Genomic DNA, 24,507 nt, shown 5'->3' with positions numbered 1-24,507 from the left:
TACAGAACATTCCCTGATATACATAACTTTACAGAACACAGACAGGGGTGCAGAGGACTCAGATTTAGTGGGGCAGACAGGGGTGCAGAGGACTCAGATTTAGTGGGGCAGACAGGGGTGCAGAGGACTCAGATTTAGTGGGGCAGACAGGGGTGCAGAGGACTCAGATTTAGTGGGGCAGACAGGGGTGCAGAGGACTCAGATTTAGTGGGGCAGACAGGGGTGCAGAGGACTCAGATTAGTGGGGCAGACAGGGGTGCAGAGGACTCAGATTAGTGGGGCAGACAGGGGTGCAGAGGACTCAGATTTAGTGGGGCAGACAGGGGTGCAGAGGACTCAGATTTAGTGGGGCAGACAGGGGTGCAGAGGACTCAGATTTAGTGGGGCAGGCAGGGGTGTAGAGGACTCAGGTTTAGTGGGGCAGACAGGGGTGCAGAGGACTCAGATTTAGTGGGGCAGACAGGGGTGCAGAGGACTCAGATTTAGTGGGGCAGGCAGGGGTGTAGAGGACTCAGGTTTAGTGGGGCAGACAGGGGTGTAGAGGACTCAGGTTTAGTGGGGCAGACAGGGGTGCAGAGGACTCAGATTTAGAGAGAGGGAGAGAGAGAAACAGAGAGAGCGAGAGAGAGACAGATTGTACATGCAGACCTTTTCTATAAAGGCATGAGTCAACGCAGGCAGGAGAGGAGGGCCCGGGGCAGCAGAGCTGGTGCACATTCAGGATAACCCCATTCAGTCACATTATCTTACAGGCGTCAGCCAACCACACACATTGTTGTGGGAGAGAACATGAAAACGGAGAAGAAACGATGAGGTTTCAGGCCAAAGAGTTCAATCGGTTTCATCAGACCAGAGAATCTTATTTCTCCTGGTCTGAGAGTCCTTTAGGTGCCTTTTGGCAAACTACAAGCGGGCTGTCATGTGTCTTTTACTGAGGAGTGGCTTCCGTCTAGCCACTCTACCAAACAACTTCACCATTACAGAGAAATGAGTTGGTCTAGAGACGGTCCGAACAGGTCAACGAGGAAACATAAACACAAATAATTATTAATACTAATATTGATATTTATAGTGATATGTGATTTAATGGATTATAATTTCAACAAAAAGTACAACTAATGGTTAGTACAGTGTTACAACAATGCATTTCAAAAGAGTGAGTTTGATTAAAGTATTTAGAATTGTAGCAGACAATTATGTAAATATATTCCCTTTTTCATACAGTAGTCGGTGTTGTGTAAATATATTCCCTTTTCATACAGTAGTCGTTGTTGTGTAAATATATTCCCTTTTCATACAGTAGTCGGTGTTGTGTAAATATATTCCCTTTTCATACAGTAGTCGGTGTTGTGTAAATATATTCCCTTTTCATACAGTAGTCGGTGTTGTGTAAATATATTCCCTTTTCATACAGTAGTCGGTGTTGTGTAAATATATTCCCTCTTTCATACCGTAGTCGGTGTTGTGTAAATATATTCCCTCTTTCATACCGTAGTCGGTGTTGTGTAAATATATTCCCTTTTCATACAGTAGTCGATGTTGTGTAAATATATTCCCTTTTCATACAGTAGTCGGTGTTGTGTAAATATATTCCCTTTTTCATACAGTAGTCAGTATTGTGTAAATATATTCCATTTTTCATACCGTAGTCGGTGTTGTGTAAATATATTCCCTTTTTCATACAGTAGTCGGTGTTGTGTAAATATATTCCCTTTTCATACAGTAGTCGGTGTTGTGTAAATATATTCCCTCTTTCATACCGTAGTCGGTGTTGTGTAAATATATTCCCTCTTTCATACCGTAGTCGGTGTTGTGTAAATATATTCCCTTTTCATACAGTAGTCGATGTTGTGTAAATATATTCCCTTTTCATACAGTAGTCGGTGTTGTGTAAATATATTCCCTTTTTCATACAGTAGTCAGTATTGTGTAAATATATTCCATTTTTCATACCGTAGTCGGTGTTGTGTAAATATATTCCCTTTTTCATACAGTAGTCGGTGTTGTGTAAATATATTCCCTTTTCATACAGTAGTCGGTGTGGTGTAAATATATTCCCTTTTTCATACAGTAGTCGGTGTTGTGTAAATATATTCCCTTTTCATACAGTAGTCGGTGTTGTGTAAATATATTCCCTTTTCATACAGTAGTCAGTGTTGTGTAAATATATTCCCTTTTCATACAGTAGTCGGTGTTGTGTAAATATATTCCCTTTTCATACAGTAGTCGGTGTTGTGTAAATATATTCCCTTTTCATACAGTAGTCGGTGTTGTGTAAATATATTCCCTTTTCATACAGTAGTCGGTGTTGTGTAAATATATTCCCTTTTCATACAGTAGTCAGTGTTGTGTTAATATATTCCCTTTTTCATACAGTAGTCGGTGTTGTGTAAATATATTCCCTTTTCATACCGTAGTCGGTGTTGTGTAAATATATTCCCTTTTTCATACAGTAGTCGTTGTTGTGTAAATATATTCCCTTTTCATACCGTAGTCGGTGTTGTGTAAATATATTCCCTTTTCATACAGTAGTCGGTATTGTGTAAATATATTCCCCTTTTCATACCGTAGTCGGTGTTGTGTAAATATATTCCCCTTTTCATACAGTAGTCGGTGTTGTGTAAATATATTCCCTTTTCATACCGTAGTCGGTGTTGTGTAAATATATTCCCTTTTTCATACAGTAGTCGGTGTTGTGTAAATATATTCCCTCTTTCATACCGTAGTCGGTGTTGTGTAAATATATTCCCTTTTCATACCGTAGTCGATGTTGTGTAAATATATTCCCTTTTCATACCGTAGTCGGTGTTGTGTAAATATATTCCCTTTTCATACAGTAGTCGGTGTTGTGTAACAGTGTGTCTGTGTTGTACTTCATAATATAACTCCGTGTATCTTCCTGTGTGCCCCAGGACTCGTCCAGCGATGAAGACTTCAGTGATACGGACAGTGACAGTAACTTCCCCCTGATGATTCCTCAGGATTACCTGGGTCTTGCCTTCTTCTCGATGCTCTGCTGTTTCTGGCCTCTAGGCATCGCTGCATTCTACCTGTCTCAAAAGGTATAGTACTAACAGTTTTACTGTGTACTAGTATATGTATGTATACATTGTGTGTATACATTATCTTCCACTATACTTCCCTACAAATCAAAAAGGCAGTAACTGCTCATAGTGTGGAACTGAGAAAAATAGCTTTTATTTACCTTGGTTTCAAATCAAATTGTATTAGTCACATGTGCTGAATACAACAGGTGTAGACTTTACAGTGAAATGCTGAATACAACAGGTGTAGTAGACCTTACAGTGAAATGCTGAATACAACAGGTGTAGTAGACCTTACAGTGAAATGCTGAATACAACAGGTGTAGTAGACCTCACAGTGAAATGCTGAATACAACAGGTGTAGTAGACCTCACAGTGAAATGCTGAACACAACAGGTGTAGTAGACCTCACAGTGAAATGCTGAATACAACAGGTGTAGTAGACCTTACATTGAAATGCTGAATTCAACAGGTGTAGTAGACCTCACAGTGAAATGCTGAATACAACAGGTGTAGTAGACCTCACAGTGAAATGCTGAATACAACAGGTGTAGGTAGACCTCACAGTGAAATGCTGAATACAACAGGTGTAGTAGACCTCACAGTGAAATGCTGAATACAACAGGTGTAGTAGACCTTACAGTGAAATGCTGAATACAACAGGTGTAGTAGACCTCACTGTGAAATGCTGAATACAACAGGTATAGTAGACCTCACAGTGAAATGCTGAATACAACAGGTGTAGTAGACCTCACAGTGAAATGCTGAATACAACAGGTGTAGTAGACCTTACAGTGAAATGCTGAATACAACAGGTGTAGTAGACCTTACAGTGAAATGCTGAATACAACAGGTGTAGTAGACCTCACAGTGAAATGCTGAATACAACAGGTGTAGTAGACCTCACAGTGAAATGCTGAATACAACAGGTGTAGTAGACCTCACAGTGAAATGCTGAATACAACAGGTGTAGTAGACCTTACAGTGAAATGCTGAATACAACAGGTGTAGTAGACCTCACAGAAAAATGTTGAATATAACAGGTGTAGACCTCAGTGAAATACTTACTTACGAGCCCCTAACCAACAATGCAGTTTCAAAAAAATACAGATAAGAATAAGAAATAAAAGTAACAAGTAATTAAAGAGCCTACCTGTCTCTCAAAACGTACACTACATGACCAAAAGTCTGCTCGTAGAACATCTCATTCCAAAATCACGGACATTAATATGGAGTTGGTTCCCCCCATTTGCTGCTATAACAGCCTCCTCTCTTCTGGGAAGGCTTTCCACTAGATGATGGAACATTGCTGCTATAACAGCCTCCACTCTTCTGGGAAGGCTTTCCACTAGATGTTGGAACATTGCTGCTATAACAGCCTCCACTCTTCTGGGAAGGCTTTCCACTAGATGATGGAACATTGCTGCTATAACAGCCTCCACTCTTCTGGGAAGGCTTTCCACTAGATGTTGGAACATTGCTGCTATAACAGCCTCCACTATTCTGGGAAGGCTTTCCACTAGATGTTGGAACATTGCTGTGGTGACTTGCTTCCCTTCAGCCACAAGAGCATTAGTGAGGTCGGGAACTGATGTTGGGCGATTAGTCCTGGCTCGCAGTCGACATTCCAATTCATCCCAATGGTGTTCGATGTGGTTGAGGTCAGGGCTCTGTGCAAACCAGTCAAGTTCTTCCATACCAATCTCAATAAACCATTTCGGTATGGATCTTGCTTTCTGCACGGGGGCATTGTCATTCTGAAACAGGAAAGGTCCTTCCCCAAACTGTTGCCACAAAGTTGGAAGAACAGAATCATCTAGAATTTCATTATATGCTGTAACATTAAGATTTCCCTTCACTGGAACTAAGGGGCCTGAACCATGAAAAACAGCCCCAGACCATTATTCCTCCTCCACCAAACTTTACATTTGGCACTGTGCATTAGGGCAGGTAGCGTTCTCCTGGCATCAGCCAAAATCAGATGTGTCTGAGGTACAGGTACAGACTCTCTCACGTAAATCTCTCCACACAAAAACCCTGATGGTTACTGGGTAAATATTCAGTCTCACTGAAGGACACTAGAACATTCTGTGTGTTTTACTTTGAGCAATATCTCTCTCTCCTCTAGTGTCACGCGGAGTTTAAGAGAAAGGTTGTTACATCTGTGAATTTCCATACTGCATTCTGAAGCAGAGTAGAGAACATTAGCATCCAGTCACCCAGAGCCAGTGTTCAGACAGAGTAGAGGACATTAGCATCCAGTCCCCCAGAGCCAGTGTTCAGACAGAGTAGAGGACATTAGCATCCAGTCACCCAGAGCCAGTGTTCAGACAGAGTAGAGGACATTAGCATCCAGTCACCCAGAGCCAGTGTTCAGACAGAGTAGAGGACATTAGCATCCAGTCACCCAGAGCCAGTGTTCAGACAGAGTAGAGGGCATTAGCATCCTGTCACCCAGTGTTCAGACAGAGTAGAGGACATTAGCATCCAGTCACCCAGAGATCAGACAGAGTAGAGGACATTAGCATCCAGTCACTCAGTGTTCAGACAGAGTAGAGGACATTAGCATCCAGTCACTCAGTGTTCAGACAGAGTAGAGGACATTAGCATCCAGTCACCCAGAGTTCAGACAGAGTAGAGGACATTAGCATCCTGTCACTCAGAGCCAGTGTTCAGACAGAGTAGAGGACATTAGCATCCAGTCACCCAGAGCCAGTGTTCAGAGAGAGTAAAGGACATTAGCATCCAGTCACTCAGAGCCAGAGTTCAGACAGAGTAGAGGACATTAGCATCGAGTCACCCAGAGCCAGTGTTCAGACAGAGTAGAGGACATTAGCATCCAGTCACCCAGTGTTCAGACAGAGTAGAGGACATTAGCATCCAGTCACTCAGAGCCAGTCTTCAGACAGAGTAGAGGACATTAGCATCCAGTCACCCAGAGTTCAGACAGAGTAGAGGACATTAGCATCCAGTCACTCAGAGCCAGTGTTCAGACAGAGTAGAGGACATTAGCGTCCAGTCACCCAGTGTTCAAGCAGAGTAGACGACATTAGCATCCAGTCACCCAGAGTTCAGACAGAGTAGAGGACATTAGCATCCAGTCACTCAGAGCCAGTGTTCAGGCAGAGTAGAGGACATTAGCATCCAGTCACTCAGAGCCAGTGTTCAGACAGAGTAGAGGACATTAGCATCCAGTCACCCAGTGTTCAGACAGAGTAGAGGACATTAGCATCCAGTCACCCAGAGCCAGTGTTCAGACAGAGTAGAGGACATTAGCATCCAGTCACCCAGAGCCAGTGTTCAGACAGAGTAGAGGACATTAGCATCCAGTCACTCAGAGCCAGTGTTCAGACAGAGTAGAGGACATTAGCATCCAGTCACCCAGAGCCAGTGTTCAGACAGAGTAGAGGACATTAGCATCCAGTCACTCAGAGCCAGTGTTCAGACAGAGTAGAGGACATTAGCATCCAGTCACTCAGTGTTCAGACAGAGTAGAGGACATTAGCATCGAGTCACTCAGAGCCAGTGTTCAGACAGAGTAGAGGACATTAGCATCCAGTCACTCAGTGTTCAGACAGAGTAGAGGACATTAGCATCCAGTCACCCAGAGTTCAGACAGAGTAGAGGACATTAGCATCCAGTCACTCAGTGTTCAGACAGAGTAGAGGACATTAGCATCCAGTCACCCAGAGTTCAGACAGAGTAGAGGACATTAGCATCCAGTCACTCAGAGCCAGTGTTCAAACAGAGGAGAGGACATTAGCATCCAGTCACCCAGAGTTCAGACAGAGTAGAGGACATTAGCATCCAGTCACTCAGTGTTCAGACAGAGTAGAGGACATTAGCATCCAGTCACTCAGTGTTCAGACAGAGTAGAGGACATTAGCATCCTGTCACCCAGAGCCAGTGTTCAGACAGAGTAGAGGACATTAGAATCCAGTCACTCAGAGCCATTGTTCAGACAGAGTAGAGGACATTAGAATCCAGTCACTCAGAGCCAGTGTTCAGACAGAGTAGAGGACATTAGCATCCAGTCACCCAGAGCCAGTGTTCAGACAGAGTAGAGGACATTAGCATCCTGTCACCCAGAGCCAGAGTTCAGACAGAGTAGAGGACATTAGCATCCAGTCACCCAGAGCCAGAGCTCAGACAGAGTAGAGGACATTAGCATCCTGTCACCCAGAGCCAGTGTTAAGACAGAGTAGAGGACATTAGCATCCAGTCACCCAGAGTTCAGACAGAGTAAAGGACATTAGCATCCAGTCACCCAGAGCCAGTGTTCAGACAGAGTAGAGGACATTAGCATCCAGTCACTCAGAGCCAGTGTTCAGACAGAGTAGAGGGCATTAGCATCCAGTCACCCAGAGCCAGTGTTCAGACAGAGTAGAGGACATTAGCATCCAGTCACTCAGAGTTCAGACAGAGTAGAGGACATTAGTATCCAGTCACTCAGAGCCAGTGTTCAGACAGAGTAGAGGACATTAGCATCCAGTCACCCAGAGCCAGTGTTCAGACAGAGTAGAGGGCATTAGCATCCAGTCACCCAGAGTTCAGACAGAGTAGAGGACATTAGCATCCAGTCACCCAGAGCCAGTGTTCAGACAGAGTAGAGGACATTAGCATCCTGTCACCCAGAGCCAGTGTTCAGACAGAGTAGAGGACATTAGCATCCTGTCACCCAGTGTTCAGACAGAGTAGAGGACATTAGCATCCAGTCACTCAGTGTTCAGACAGAGTAGAGGACATTAGCATCGAGTCACTCAGAGCCAGTGTTCAGACAGAGTAGAGGACATTAGCATCCAGTCACTCAGTGTTCAGACAGAGTAGAGGACATTAGCATCCAGTCACCCAGAGTTCAGACAGAGTAGAGGACATTAGCATCCAGTCACTCAGTGTTCAGACAGAGTAGAGGACATTAGCATCCAGTCACCCAGAGTTCAGACAGAGTAGAGGACATTAGCATCCAGTCACTCAGAGCCAGTGTTCAAACAGAGGAGAGGACATTAGCATCCAGTCACCCAGAGTTCAGACAGAGTAGAGGACATTAGCATCCAGTCACTCAGTGTTCAGACAGAGTAGAGGACATTAGCATCCAGTCACTCAGTGTTCAGACAGAGTAGAGGACATTAGCATCCTGTCACCCAGAGCCAGTGTTCAGACAGAGTAGAGGACATTAGAATCCAGTCACTCAGAGCCATTGTTCAGACAGAGTAGAGGACATTAGAATCCAGTCACTCAGAGCCAGTGTTCAGACAGAGTAGAGGACATTAGCATCCAGTCACCCAGAGCCAGTGTTCAGACAGAGTAGAGGACATTAGCATCCTGTCACCCAGAGCCAGAGTTCAGACAGAGTAGAGGACATTAGCATCCAGTCACCCAGAGCCAGAGCTCAGACAGAGTAGAGGACATTAGCATCCTGTCACCCAGAGCCAGTGTTAAGACAGAGTAGAGGACATTAGCATCCAGTCACCCAGAGTTCAGACAGAGTAAAGGACATTAGCATCCAGTCACCCAGAGCCAGTGTTCAGACAGAGTAGAGGACATTAGCATCCAGTCACTCAGAGCCAGTGTTCAGACAGAGTAGAGGGCATTAGCATCCAGTCACCCAGAGCCAGTGTTCAGACAGAGTAGAGGACATTAGCATCCAGTCACTCAGAGTTCAGACAGAGTAGAGGACATTAGCATCCAGTCACTCAGAGCCAGTGTTCAGACAAAGTAGAGGACATTAGCATCCAGTCACCCAGAGCCAGTGTTCAGACAGAGTAGAGGGCATTAGCATCCAGTCACCCAGAGTTCAGACAGAGTAGAGGACATTAGCATCCAGTCACCCAGAGCCAGTGTTCAGACAGAGTAGAGGACATTAGCATCCTGTCACCCAGAGCCAGTGTTCAGACAGAGTAGAGGACATTAGCATCCTGTCACCCAGTGTTCAGACAGAGTAGAGGACATTAGCATCCAGTCACCCAGTGTTCAGACAGAATAGAGGACATTAGCATCCAGTCACCCAGAGCCAGTGTTCAGGCAGAGTAGAGGACATTAGCATCCAGTCACCCAGAGCCAGTGTTCAGACAGAGTAAAGGACATTAGCATCCTGTCACCCAGAGCCAGTGTTCAGACAGAGTAGAGGACATTAGCATCCAGTCACCCAGAGCCAGTGTTCAGACAGAGTAGAGGACATTAGCATCGAGTCACCCAGAGCCAGTGTTCAGACAGAGTAGAGGACATTAGCATCCAGTCACTCAGTGTTCAGACAGAGTAGAGGACATTAGCATCCAGTCACCCAGAGTTCAGACAGAGTAGAGGACATTAGCATCGAGTCACTCAGAGCCAGTGTTCAGACAGAGTAGAGGACATTAGCATCCAGTCACCCAGAGCCAGTGTTCAGACAGAGTAGAGGACATTAGCATCGAGTCACTCAGAGCCAGTGTTCAGACAGAGTAGAGGGCATTAGCATCCAGTCACCCAGAGCCAGTGTTCAGACAGAGTAGAGGACATTAGCATCCAGTCACCCAGAGCCAGTGTTCAGACAGAGTAGAGGACATTAGCATCCTGTCACCCAGAGCCAGTGTTCAGACAGAGTAGAGGACATTAGCATCCAGTCACCCAGAGCCAGTGTTCAGACAGAGTAGAGGACATTAGCATCCAGTCACCCAGAGCCAGTGTTCAGACAGAGTAGAGGACATTAGCATCCTGTCACCCAGAGTTCAGACAGAGTAGAGGACATTAGCATCCAGTCACTCAGTGTTCAGACAGAGTAGAGGACATTAGCATCCAGTCACCCAGAGCTCAGACAGAGTAGAGGACATTAGCATCCAGTCACTCAGAGCCAGTGTTCAAACAGAGGAGAGGACATTAGCATCCAGTCACCCAGAGTTCAGACAGAGTAGAGGACATTAGCATCCAGTCACTCAGTGTTCAGACAGAGTAGAGGACATTAGCATCCAGTCACTCAGTGTTCAGACAGAGTAGAGGACATTAGCATCCTGTCACCCAGAGCCAGTGTTCAGACAGAGTAGAGGACATTAGAATCCAGTCACTCAGAGCCATTGTTCAGACAGAGTAGAGGACATTAGAATCCAGTCACTCAGAGCCAGTGTTCAGACAGAGTAGAGGACATTAGCATCCAGTCACCCAGAGCCAGTGTTCAGACAGAGTAGAGGACATTAGCATCCTGTCACCCAGAGCCAGAGTTCAGACAGAGTAGAGGACATTAGCATCCAGTCACCCAGAGCCAGAGCTCAGACAGAGTAGAGGACATTAGCATCCTGTCACCCAGAGCCAGTGTTAAGACAGAGTAGAGGACATTAGCATCCAGTCACCCAGAGTTCAGACAGAGTAAAGGACATTAGCATCCAGTCACCCAGAGCCAGTGTTCAGACAGAGTAGAGGACATTAGCATCCAGTCACTCAGAGCCAGTGTTCAGACAGAGTAGAGGGCATTAGCATCCAGTCACCCAGAGCCAGTGTTCAGACAGAGTAGAGGACATTAGCATCCAGTCACTCAGAGTTCAGACAGAGTAGAGGACATTAGCATCCAGTCACTCAGAGCCAGTGTTCAGACAGAGTAGAGGACATTAGCATCCAGTCACCCAGAGCCAGTGTTCAGACAGAGTAGAGGGCATTAGCATCCAGTCACCCAGAGTTCAGACAGAGTAGAGGACATTAGCATCCAGTCACCCAGAGCCAGTGTTCAGACAGAGTAGAGGACATTAGCATCCTGTCACCCAGAGCCAGTGTTCAGACAGAGTAGAGGACATTAGCATCCTGTCACCCAGTGTTCAGACAGAGTAGAGGACATTAGCATCCAGTCACCCAGTGTTCAGACAGAATAGAGGACATTAGCATCCAGTCACCCAGAGCCAGTGTTCAGGCAGAGTAGAGGACATTAGCATCCAGTCACCCAGAGCCAGTGTTCAGACAGAGTAGAGGACATTAGCATCCTGTCACCCAGAGCCAGTGTTCAGACAGAGTAGAGGACATTAGCATCCAGTCACCCAGAGCCAGTGTTCAGACAGAGTAGAGGACATTAGCATCCAGTCACCAAGAGCCAGTGTTCAGACAGAGTAGAGGACATTAGCATCCAGTCACTCAGTGTTCAGACAGAGTAGAGGACATTAGCATCCAGTCACCCAGAGTTCAGACAGAGTAGAGGACATTAGCATCGAGTCACTCAGAGCCAGTGTTCAGACAGAGTAGAGGACATTAGCATCCAGTCACCCAGAGCCAGTGTTCAGACAGAGTAGAGGACATTAGCATCGAGTCACTCAGAGCCAGTGTTCAGACAGAGTAGAGGGCATTAGCATCCAGTCACCCAGAGCCAGTGTTCAGACAGAGTAGAGGACATTAGCATCCAGTCACCCAGAGCCAGTGTTCAGACAGAGTAGAGGACATTAGCATCCTGTCACCCAGAGCCAGTGTTCAGACAGAGTAGAGGACATTAGCATCCAGTCACCCAGAGCCAGTGTTCAGACAGAGTAGAGGACATTAGCATCCAGTCACCCAGAGCCAGTGTTCAGACAGAGTAGAGGACATTAGCATCCTGTCACCCAGAGTTCAGACAGAGTAGAGGACATTAGAATCCAGTCACTCAGAGCCAGAGTTCAGACAGAGTAGAGGACATTAGCATCCTGTCACCCAGAGCCAGAGTTCAGACAGAGTAGAGGACATTAGCATCCTGTCACCCAGAGCCAGAGTTCAGACAGAGTAGAGGACATTAGCATCCAGTCACCTAGAGCCAGTGTTCAGACAGAGTAGAGGGCATTAGCATCCAGTCACCCAGTCACCAGTGAGCAGGGTGCCACACCCCACCTTGGCTTGGGCTTTTAACTTTGAAGTGTTATTCACCATTAGCGTGTGTGTGATTCTGTGTGTGTGTGTGTGTGTGTGTGTGTGTGTGTGTGTGTGTGTGTGTGTGTGTGTGTGTGTGTGTGTGTGTGTGTGTGTGTGTGTGTGTGTGTGTGTGTGTGTGTGTGTGTGCGTGCGTGTGCGTGTGCGTGTGCGTGTGTGTGTGTGTATTAGAGCTAACCAGCAGCGAGGCTCAGGCAGTGCACCGATCAATGGCCTTCATTAGTCTTTCATTACACTCATAACAAGCAGCCCATGCACATGGATTTCCAATAGTGTTGGGAGCATACCTGGAATGGGGGTCACTGGGGGAGGGCTCTGGATGGAGGAGGAGGAGGAGGGGGGGACTCTGGATGGAGGGATGGGGAGGAGGGGGGGCTCTGGATGGAGGGATGGGGAGGAGGGGGGGCTCTGGATGGAGGGATGGGGAGGAGGAGGAAGAGAGGCTCTGGATGGAGGAGGAGGAGGAGGAGGGGGGCCTCTGGATGGAGGAGGAGGAGGCCTCTGGATGGAGGAGGAGGAGGAGGAGGGGGGGGCTCTGGATGGAGGAGGAGGAGGAGGAGGGGGGGGCTCTGGATGGAGGAGGAGGAGGGCTCTGGATGGAGGAGGAGGAGGAGGGGGGGGCTCTGGATGGAGGAGGAGGGCTCTGGATGGAGGAGGAGGAGAGGGGGGGCTCTGGATGGAGGAGGGGGAGAGGGGGGGCTCTGGATGGAGGAGGGGGGGGGCTTTGGATGGTGGAGGAGGAAAAGGAGGAGGGGGGGTTCTGGATGGAGGGATGGGGGAGGAGGAGGAAGAGAGGCTCTGGATGGAGGAGGAGGAGGATGGGGGGCTCTGGATGGAGGAGGGGGGGGGGCTTTGGATGGTGGAGGAGGAAAAGGAGGAGGGGGGGTTCTGGATGGAGGGATGGGGAGGAGGAGGAAGAGAGGCTCTGGATGGAGGAGGAGGAGGAGGGGGGGCTCTGGATGGAGGAGGAGGAGGGGGGCTCTGGATGGAGGAGGAGGAGGGGGGCGTTGGATGGAGGGATGGGGGAGGAGGGGAGGCTCTGGGTGGAGGAGGAGGAGAGGGGGGCTCTGGATGGAGGAGGAGGGAGAGAGAGAGAGAGAGAGAGAGAGAGAGAGAGAGAGAGACAGAGAGAGACAGAGAGACAGAGAGAGAGAGACAGAGAGAGAGAGACAGAGAGACAGAGAGAGAGAGAGAGAGAGAGAGAGAGAGAGAGAGAGAGAGAGAGAGAGAGAGAGAAAACAAGATTTCATCAAATGGGACAAACACCCCATTGAAACCCTGCATGCAGAGTTCTGTAAGATTCTCCAGAGGAAAACTACAAACGCTGCTTTCAGTGCAGAATTAGGCCAATATCCACTAATAATAAAAACTCAAAAAATAGCAATTAAGTTTTGGAAACATCCAAAATACAGTGACCCCCTCTCATATCATTACCAAGCCCTGCAATACCAAGAGCTGAGCAAAGAAAATAGTCCCCTCATCCAGCTGGTCCTGAGTTCACAAACCTGTTTTACTAACACACTGAAGCCTCAGTCCCCTCATCCAGCTGGTCCTGGGGCTGAGTTCACTAACCTGTTCTACTAACACACTGAAGCCTCAGTCCCCTCATCCAGCTGGTCCTGGGGCTGAGTTCACTAACCTGTTCTACTAACACACTGAAGCCTCAGGACCAGAACATCCAATCAATCAGAATAAACCAATTTACAACTAAGTCAAAACAAAACTACATTACTTATTGGGAAACACAAGCACAAACACAAAGCAAGATGCAGTGCTATCTGACCCTAAATCAACAGTACACTGTGGGTAACTACACTGCTCAAAAAAATAAAGGGAACACTTAAACAACACAATGTAACTCCAAGTCAATCACACTTCTGTGAAATCAAACTGTCCACTTAGGAAGCAACACTGATTGACAATAAATTGCACATGCTGTTGTGCAAATGGAATAGACAAAAGGTGGAAATTATAGGCAATTAGCAAGACACCCCCAAAAAAGGAGTGATTCTGCAGGTGGTGACCACAGACCACTTCTCAGTTCCTATGCTTCCTGGCTGATGTTTTGGTCACTTTTGAATGCTGGCGGTGCTCTCACTCTAGTGGTAGCATGAGACGGAGTCTACAACCCACACAAGTGGCTCAGGTAGTGCAGTTCATCCAGGATGGCACATCAATGCGAGCTGTGGCAAAATGGTTTGCTGTGTCTGTCAGCGTAGTGTCCAGAGCATGGAGGCGCTACCAGGAGACAGGCCAGTACATCAGGAGATGTGGAGGAGGCCGTAGGAGGGCAACAACCCAGCAGCAGGACCGCTACCTCCGCATTTGTGCAAGGAGGTGCACTGCCAGCGCCCTGCAAAATGACCTCCAGCAGGCCACAAATGTGCATGGGTCTGCTCAAACGGTCAGAAACAAACTCCATGAGGGTGGTATGAGGGCCCGACGTCCACAGGTGGGGGTTGTGCTTACAGCCCAACACCGTGCAGGACGTTTGGCATTTGCCAGAGAACACCAAGATTGGCAAATTCGCCACTGGCGCCCTGTGCTCTTCACAGATGAAAGCAGGTTCACACTGAGCACATGAGCACATGTGACAGACGTGACAGAGTCTGGAGACGCCGTGGAGAACGTTCTGCTGCCTGCAACATCCTCCAGCATGACCGGTTTGGCGATGGGTCAGTCATGGTGTGGGGTGGCATTTCTTTGTGGGGCCGCACAGCCCTCCATGTGCTCGCCAGAGGTAGCCTGACTGCCATTAGGTACCGAGATGAGATCCTCAGACCCCTTGTGAGACCATATGCTGACACATGCACATTTGTGGCCTGCTGGAGGTCATTTTGCAGGGCTCTGGCAGTGCACCTCCTTGCACAAAGGCGGATGTAGCGGTCCTGCTGCTGGGTTGTTGCCCTCCTACGGCCTCCTCCACGTCTCCTGATGTACTGGCCTGTCTCCTGGTAGCGCCTCCATGCTCTGGACACTACGCTGACAGACACAGCAAACCTTTTTGCCACAGCTCGCATTGATGTGCCATCCTGGATGAGCTTCACTACCTGAGCCACTTGTGTGGGTTGTAGACTCCGTCTCATGCTACCACTAGAGTGAGAGCACCGCCAGCATTCAAAAGTGACCAAAACATCAGCCAGGAAGCATAGGAACTGAGAAGTGGTCTATGGTCACCACCTGCAGAATCACTCCTTTTTTGGGGGTGTCTTGCTAATTGCCTATAATTTCCACCTTTTGTCTATTCCATTTGCACAACAGCATGTGAAATTTATTGTCAATCAGTGTTGCTTCCTAAGTGGACAGTTTGATTTCACAGAAGTGTGATTGACTTGGAGTTACATTGTGTTGTTTAAGTGTTCCCTTTATTTTTTTGAGCAGTGTATTTGACCATGGTTACTGATCAAAACCTTAGAAAAACCTTGACAAAGTACAGGCTCAGTGAGCACAGCCTTGCCATTGAGAAGGGTAGACACAGGAAAACCTGGCTCCCTGTAGAGGAAAGGCTGTGCAACCACTGCACAACAGCAGAACCTGAGACGGAGCTGCATTTCCTGACAAAATGTCAAAAATAGAAAACAATTAGAGTGTCATTTTCCCAAATTTGAAACTCTTATTCAAGGTTTCAAAGGCCTCTCTGATGAGAGTAGGCTACCCATCCTGTTGGGGGAGGACGCAGAGAGCTGTGGGTTGGCAGCGCACTACATTGCTGCCTGCCATAAGATGAGGGACAGTGTCTGACAGACCAATCAACCTCCACATGTCCTCTATGCTTATTGTTATTGTTACTGTTCAATGTGTTGGTTATTTTGACCCTTGGTTACTGTTGTTACTGTTGTCCCGTTGACCATATTGATTCTCATTTTTATATTGTAAATATCCAAAATAAGCTTTGGCAATATGCACATTGTTACGTCATGCCAATAAAGCAAATTGAATTGAATTGAAAAATTGAGAGAGAGAGGAGAGAGAGAGAGAGAGAGAAAGAAGACAGAGAGAGAGAGAGAGAGAGAGAGAGAGAGAGAGAGACAGAGACAGAGAGACAGAGACAGAGAGAGAGAGAGAGAGAGAGAGAGAGAGAGAGGGGGAGAGAGAGAGAGAGAGAGAGAGAGAGAGAGAGAGAGAGAGAGAGAGAGAGAGAGGGAGAGACAGAGAGAGAGACACAGAGACAGAGACAGAGACAGAGAGAGAGAGAGAGAGAGAGAGAGAGAGAGAGAGGACAGAAAGACAGGGATACTGTACATGTTTTTCTCTTTTCTATTCTGACCATCTCTCTGATCTCTGTCCCTCTCTTCTCTCTGTGTTTTCAGACCAACAAGGCGTCGGCTCAGGGGGACTTCCAGGGAGCGAGTGCAGCGTCCCGCCAAGCCCTGTGGCTCTCTGTCCTCTCCATGGTGTTTGGGATCATTACGTACATCTGTGCTATCGCTGCTCTCATCTCCTATCTGTCTGGGAACCCACCGTAATCCCTGGCTGGAGACACACACACAGTATACACACACACACACACACACACACATAGTATACATACACACAAATAGTATACACACACACACAAATAGTATACACACACACACACACACACACACAAATAGTATACACACACACACACAAATAGTATACACACACACACACACACACATATAGCATACACACACACAAATAGTATACACACACGCACACACATAGTATACACACACACACACAAATAGTATACACACACACACACATAGTATACACACACACACAAATAGTATACACACACACATAGTATACACACACACAAATAGTATACACACACACAAATAGTATACACACACACATACACAAATAGTATACATACACAACTAGTATACACACACACAGTATATACATAATTACAAACACCCACACCCACACCCACAGTATATACATACTTTTATACAAGGTTGGGTCTAATCCTGAATGCTGATTGGTTAAAACCCCATTCCAGCCGGTGTTTATTCCACACGTTACCGCCGGCTAAATCTATGACATTAAAATGCCTATTTCCTCTGTTCCATCTGACTGCGCAATCCACCGTTTCATCAGCCCAGCCAGGAAATGTATAAACTTGATCTCATCTATAAAAAGTATTTCAGACATTATTTCACATTTCTTTTAGACTAATACATACAGTTGAAGTTGGAAGTTTACAGCCAAATACATTTAAACAAATTTATTTCAAAATTCCTGATATTTAATCCTAGTAAAAAATTCCTTGTCTTAGTTAGGATCACCACTTTATTTTAAGAATGTGAAATGTCAGAATAGTAGTAGAGAGAATGATTTATTTCAGCTTTTATTTCTTTCATCACATTCCCAGTGGGTCAGAAGCTTACATACACTCAATTAGTATTTCGTAGCATTCCCTTTAAATTGTTTAACTTGAGTCAAACTTTTCAGGTAGCCTTCCACAAGCTTCCCACAATAAGTTGGGGGAATTTTGGCCCATTCCTCCTGACTGAGCTGGTGTAACTAAGTCAGGTTTGTAGGCCTCCTTGCTCGCACACACTTTTTCAGTTCTGCCCACAAATGTTCTATAGGATTGAGGTCAGGGCTTTGTGATGGCCACTCCAATACCTTGACTTTATTGTCCTTAAGCCATATCGTCACAACTTTGGAAGTGTGCTTGAGGTCATTGTCCATTTGGAAGACCCATTTTGCGACCAAGCTTTAACTTCCTGACTGATGTCTTGAGATGTTGCTTCAATATATCCACCAAATTTTCCGGCCTCATGATGCCATCTATTTTGTGAAATGCACCAGTCCCTCCTGCAGCAAAGCACCCCCACAACATGATGCTGCCACCCCCGTGCTTCACGGTTGGGATGATGTTCTTCGGCTTGCAAGCCTCCCCCTTTTTCCTCCAAACATAACAATGGCCATTATGGCCAAACAGTTCTATTTTTGTTTCATCAGACCAGAGGACATTTCTCCAAAAAGCAGGAACTTTGTCCCCATGTGCAGTTGCAAACCGTAGTCTGGCTTTTTTATGGCGGTTTTGGAGTAGTGGCTTCTTCCTTGCTGAGCGGCCTTTCAGGTTATGTCAATATAGGACTCGTTTTACTGTGGATATAGATACTTTTGTACCTGTTTCCTCCAGCACAAGGTCCTTTGCTGTTGTTCTGGGATTGATTTGCACATTTGTGGCCTGCTGGAGGTCATTTTGCAGGGCTCTGGCAGTGCTGCTCCTTGCACAAAAGCGGAGGTAGCGGTCCTGCTGCTGGGTTGTTGCCCTCCTACGGCCTCCTCCACGTCTCCTGATGTACTGGCCTGTCTCCTGGTAGCGCCTCCATGCTCTGGACACTACGCTGACAGACACAGCAAACCTTTTTGCCACAGCTCGCATTGATGTGCCATCCTGGATGAGCTGCACTACCTGAGCCACTTGTGTGGGTTGTAGACTCCGTCTCATGCTACCACTAGGGTGAGAGCACCGCCAGCATTCAAAAGTGACCAAAACATCAGCCAGGAAGCATAGGAACTGAGAAGTGGTCTGTGGTCACCACCTGCAGAATCACTCCTTTTTTGGGGGTGTCTTGCTAATTGCCTATAATTTCCACCTTTTGTCTATTCCATTTGCACAACAGCATGTGCAATTTATTGTCAATCAGTGTTGCTTCCTAAGTGGACAGTTTGATTTCACAGAAGTGTGATTGACTTGGAGTTACATTGTGTTGTTTAAGTGTTCCCTTTATTTTTTTGAGCAGTGTATATACAGTACCAGTCAAAATGTTGGACACACCTACTCATTCGAGGGTTTTTCCTTATTTTTGTTATTTTCTACATTGCAGAATAATAGTGAAGACATCAAAACCATGAAGTAACACATATGGAATCATGTAGTAACCAAAAAAGTGTTAAAACAAATCAAAATATAATTGAGATTCTTCAAAGTAGCCACCCTTTGCCTTGATGACAGCTTTGCACACTCGAGACATTCTCGCAACCAGCTTCATGAGAAATGCTTTTCCAACAGTCTTGAAGGAGTTCCCACATATGCTGAGCCCTTGTTGGCTGTTTTTCCTTCACTCTGCAGTCCAAATCTGTTCTTACCATAATTATGGACTTGGTCTTTTGGCTATCTTCTGTATACCACCCCTACCTTGTCACAACAGATTGGCTCAAATGCATTAAGGAAAGAAATTCCACAAATTAACTTAACAAGGAACACCTGTTAATTGAAATGCATTCCAGGTGACTACCTCATGAAGCTGGTTGAGAGAATGCCAAGAGTGTGCAAAGCTGTCATCAAGGCAAAGGGTGGCTTCTTTGAACAATCTAAAATCTAAAATATGTTTTTATTTGTTTAACACTTTTTTGGTTACTACATGATTCTGTATGTATTATTTCATAGTTTTGATGTCTTCACTATTATTCTACAATGTAGAAAATAGTAAAAATAAAGAAAAACCCTTGAATAAGTAGGTGTGTCCAAATTTTTGACTGGTAACTGAAAATATGAACACCCCCCCCCCCCCTACCTGGATATACGTTGAAGATCAGTCACCCTCTGACCTTAGCATGAAGGAGCCATCATAGACATGATGACTGAGGAACCATCTCATTATGTAAATATCACCATGATTTAATATGGCCTCCATGATGACTGAGGAACCATCTCATTATGTAAATATCACCATGATTTAATATGGCCTCCATGATGACTGAGGAACCATCTCATTATGTAAATATCACCATGATTTAATATGGCCTCCATGGTGACTGAGGAACCATCTCATTATGTAAATATCACCATGATTTAATATGGCCTCCATGATGACTGAGGAAACATCTCATTATGTAAATACCACCATGATTTAATATGGCCTCCGTGGTGACTGAGGAACCATCACATTATGTAAAGGTAATTCATCACAGAAAAGGTTACTACACGTTTGTTCACGAGAGAAGACAAGGACGTGGAGCTATACTCTGGAGTAGACTGTCAATAGCCCTCTCTGTGGTCCTCTGAGTGGGATGGCCTCTGTGGTCCTCTGAGGCCTCTGTGGTCCTCTGAGCGGGATGGCCTCTGTGGTCCTCTGAGTGGGATGGCCTCTGTGGTCCTCTGAGTGGGATGGCCTCTGTGGTCCTCTGAGTGGGATGGCCTCTGTGGTCCTCTGAGTGGGATGGCCTCTGTGGTCCACTGAGTGGGATGGCCTCTGTGGTCCTCTGAGTGGGATGGCCTCTGTGGTCCACTGAGTGGGATGGCCTCTGTGGTCCTCTGAGTGGGATGGCCTCTGTGGTCCTCTGAGTGGGATGGCCTCTGTGGTCCTCTGAGTGGGATGGCCTCTGTGGTCCTCTGAGTGGGATGGCCTCTGTGGTCCTCTGAGTGGGATGGCCTCTGTGGTCCTCTGAGCGGGATGGCCTCTGTGGTCCTCTGAGCGGGATGGCCTCTGTGGTCCTCTGAGTGGGATGGCCTCTGTGGTCCTCTGAGCGGGATGGCCTCTGTGGTCCTCTGAGTGGGATGGCCTCTGTGGTCCACTGAGTGGGATGGCCCCTGTGGTCCACTGAGTGGGATGGCCTCTGTGGTCCTCTGAGCGGGATGGCCTCTGTGGTCCTCTGAGCGGGATGGCCTCTGTGGTCCACTGAGTGGGATGGCCCCTGTGGTCCACTGAGTGGGATGGCCTCTGTGGTCCACTGAGTGGGATGGCCTCTGTGGTCCTCTGAGTGGGATGGCCTGGGAGTGACCCGACAGGGATGACGGAGTCCTCTGGAGTCTGTGGGAAGGTCGTGACAAGGACACGAAAGGGAGGTAGTAGGAATCCTAATAGCCATGACTGACTGTAGGGGACAACACAGGAGCAGGACAGGCTGAGACTGACTGTAGGGGACAACACAGGAGGAGGACAGGCCATGACTGACTGTAGGGGACAACACAGGAGGAGGACAGGCCATGACTGACTGTAGGGGACAACACAGGAGGAGGACAGGCCATGACTGACTGTAGGGGACAACACAGGAGGAGGACAGGCCATGACTGACTGTAGGGGACAACACAGGAGGAGGACAGGCCATGACTGACTGTAGGGGACAACACAGGAGGAGGACAGGCCATGACTGACTGTAGGGGACAACACAGGAGGAGGACAGGCCATGACTGACTGTAGGGGACAACACAGGAGGAGGACAGGCCATGACTGGCTGTAGGGGACAACACAGGAGCAGGACAGGCTGAGACTGACTGTAGGGGACAACACAGGAGGAGGACAGGCCATGACTGACTGTAGGGGACAACACAGGAGGAGGACAGGCCATGACTGACTGTAGGGGACAACACAGGAGCAGGACAGGCTGAGACTGACTGTAGGGGACAACACAGGAGCAGGACAGGCTGAGACTGACTGTAGGGGACAACACAGGAGGAAGACAGGCCATGACAGGCCGAGAGGTATTTACTATTACAGGACGCCTACAGAGCAGGGCTGCCTCTAAGGCAGATACACCAATCAGAGCCATTCCCTGTCCTCTGGATGCATCGATCACTCTACACTAGAGCAGTCCTGCCTTCAGAGAGACGGCTGCTCTCTCTGGGGATCTAACTACAGCAGTCCTGCCTTCAGAGAGACGGCTGCTCTCTCTGGGGATCTAACTACAGCAGCTCTGCCTTCAGAGAGACGGCTGCTCTCTCTGGGGATCTAACTATAGCAGCTCTGCCTTCAGAGAGGGAGGGCTGCTCTCTCTGGGGATCTAACTACAGCAGCTCTGCCTTCAGAGAGGGACGGCTGCTCTCTCTGGGGATCTAACTACAGCAGCCCTGCCTTCAGAGAGACGGCTGCTCTCTCTGGGGATCTAACTACAGCAGCCCTGCCTTCAGAGAGACGGCTGCTCTCTCTGGGGATCTAACTACAGCAGCCCTGCCTTCAGAGAGGGACGGCTGCTCTCTCTGGGGATCTAACTACAGCAGCTCTGCCTTCAAAGGGACGGCTGCTCTCTCTGGGGATCTAACTACAGCAGCCCTGCCTTCAGAGAGGGACGGCTGCTCTCTCTGGGGATCTAACTACAGCAGCCCTGCCTTCAGAGAGGGACGGCTGCTCTCTCTGGGGATCTAACTACAGCAGCCCTGCCTTCAGAGAGGGACGGCTGCTCTCTCTGGGGATCTAACTACAGCAGCTCTGCCTTCAGAGAGACGGCTGCTCTCTCTGGGGATCTAACTACAGCAGCTCTGCCTTCAGAGAGGGACGGCTGCTCTCTCTGGGGATCTAACTACAGCAGCTCTGCCTTCAGAGAGGGACGGCTGCTCTCTCTGGGGATCTAACTACAGCAGCCCTGCCTTCAGAGAGGGACGGCTGCTCTCTCTGGGGATCTAACTACAGCAGCCCTGCCTTCAGAGAGACGGCTGCTCTCTCTGGGGATCTAACTACAGCAGCCCTGCCTTCAGAGAGGGACGGCTGCTCTCTCTGGGGATCTAACTACAGCAGCTCTGCCTTCAGAGAGACGGCTGCTCTCTCTGGGGATCTAACTACAGCAGCTCTGCCTTCAGAGAGGGACGGCTGCTCTCTCTGGGGATCTAACTACAGCAGCCCTGCCTTCAGAGAGACGGCTGCTCTCTCTGGGGATCTAACTACAGCAGCCCTGCCTTCAGAGAGGGACGGCTGCTCTCTCTGGGGATCTAACTACAGCAGCTCTGCCTTCAGAGAGACGGCTGCTCTCTCTGGGGATCTAACTACAGCAGCTCTGCCTTCAGAGAGGGACGGCTGCTCTCTCTGGGGATCTAACTACAGCAGTCCTGCCTTCAGAGAGACGGCTGCTCTCTCTGGGGATCTAACTACAGCAGCCCTGCCTTCAGAGAGGGACGGCTGCTCTCTCTGGGGATCTAACTACAGCAGCTCTGCCTTCAGAGAGGGACGGCTGCTCTCTCTGGGGATCTAACTACAGCAGCTCTGCCTTCAGAGAGGGACGGCTGCTCTCTCTGGGGATCTAACTACAGCAGCCCTGCCTTCAGAGAGACGGCTGCTCTCTCTGGGGATCTAACTACAGCAGCTCTGCCTTCAGAGAGACGGCTGCTCTCTCTGGGGATCTAATAGAAATGGAGAGTCACTCATAACATAGAGGGGTGTAGAGAGGGTGAGAGGGGTGTAGAAGGGGTGAGAGGCAGCAAAGAGGGGTGTAGAGAGATAGAGGGGGAGAGAGGGGTGTAGAGAGGGTGAGAGGTGTAGAGATAGGGGGGGGGGTGTAGAGGGGTGTAGATAGGGAGAGAGGGGTGTAGAGGGTGAGAGAGGGCTGTAGAGAGGGTGAGAGGGGTGTAGAGAGGATGAGAGGGGTGTAGAGAGGGTGAGAGGGGTGTAGAGAGGATGAGAAGGGGTCAGACCCTGCAGCCTGCGCGGCAGCGATGACTCATTCCATTAAGAGAAGCGACTCCTGCAGGACCCGTCCCCGCTGACCAAATATAGACAGGCTATTCTCTCCTCCGTATACAGCCACTTAGGGGGATTGCCATGTGCCTACGAGACTCTCTCTCTCTCCTAGACAGGATGGGAAGGTTTAAACAACCATGCCATCATAACATAAAGCAATTCTTCTATTAAAAACGGTGACAGACTCCATATTCTGCATATTCTGCAAAAGTCACCATTTGTCCTTTCTTGTTGGAGAGAAAGCGGAAGGTTATATAGTTTGTTACAAACCACGATGTCGCAGCAACCTGGTATGTGGTCTCTGGACATTGTAATGTCCACGCGGAGACAGGAAGACTGGGAACAGCCTGCTGTTATACTAACTCAATGCCAAGCATGCATCCTTTTCTTCTTCACTTAAAAAAGGTAGACACGGCGATATGACGTAGATGCAGAAAGTAAACGGCGAGTCCAATTTCCACAACAACTAAGAGCCTTGAAGTGCGAGTCTCAACTTCTCAGCCGTTTTGGTCCCGTGGCTAACACGTTGTAAACACTGTCCCGTGGCTAGCACGTTGTATAAACGGTCCCGTGGCTAGCACGTTGTATAAACGGTCCCGTGGCTAGCACGTTGTATAAACGGTCCCGTGGCTAGCACGTTGTATAAACGGTCCCGTGGCTAGCACGTTGTATAAACGGTTCCGTGGCTAGCACGTTGTATAAACGGTCCCGTGGCTAGCACGTTGTATAAACGGTTCCGTGGCTAGCACGGTGTAAAAACGGTCCCGTGGCTAGCACGGTGTAAAAACGGTCCCGTGGCTAGCACGTTGTAAAAACGGTCCCGTGGCTAGCACGTTGTAAAAACGGTCCCGTGGCTAACACGTTGTATAAACGGTCCCGTGGCTAGCACGGTGTAAACACTGTCCCGTGGCTAACACGTTGTAAACACGGTCCCGTGGCTAGCACGTTGTAAACACGGTCCCGTGGCTAACACGTTGTATAAACGGTCCCGTGGCTAACACGTTGTATAAACGGTCCCGTGGCTAACACGTTGTAAACACGGTCCCGTGGCTAACACGTTGTATAAACGGTCCCGTGGCTAACACGTTGTATAAACGGTCCCGTGGCTAACACGTTGTATAAACGGTCCCGTGGCTAGCACGTTGTATAAACGGTTCCGTGGCTAACACGTTGTATAAACGGTCCCGTGGCTAGCACGTTGTATAAACGGTCCCGTGGCTAACACGTTGTATAAACGG

At 48.0% G+C, this 24,507-nt stretch overlaps 1 protein-coding gene across 1 annotated transcript in view; it reads left to right on the top strand.

Moving 5' to 3' along the window:
• tmem91 (transmembrane protein 91) overlaps positions 1-18,673 on the top strand; it is a 48,142-nt gene extending 29,469 nt beyond the window's left edge. The window contains exons 4-5 of the mRNA XM_055895171.1: positions 2,913-3,062; positions 16,202-18,673. Of these exons, the coding sequence (XP_055751146.1) occupies positions 2,913-3,062; positions 16,202-16,357 (306 nt within the window). The 3' untranslated portion in view covers positions 16,358-18,673. The remainder of the gene's footprint in view (positions 1-2,912; positions 3,063-16,201) is intronic.
• The last annotated feature ends 5,834 nt before the right edge of the window (positions 18,674-24,507 follow it).

The sequence above is a fragment of the Salvelinus fontinalis genome, chromosome 33, assembly GCF_029448725.1.
Source record: "Salvelinus fontinalis isolate EN_2023a chromosome 33, ASM2944872v1, whole genome shotgun sequence".
NCBI lineage: Eukaryota > Metazoa > Chordata > Actinopteri > Salmoniformes > Salmonidae > Salvelinus > Salvelinus fontinalis.
The sequence above is the reverse complement of the archived record's forward strand: the minus strand, read 5'-3'. Positions and strand labels throughout refer to the sequence as shown.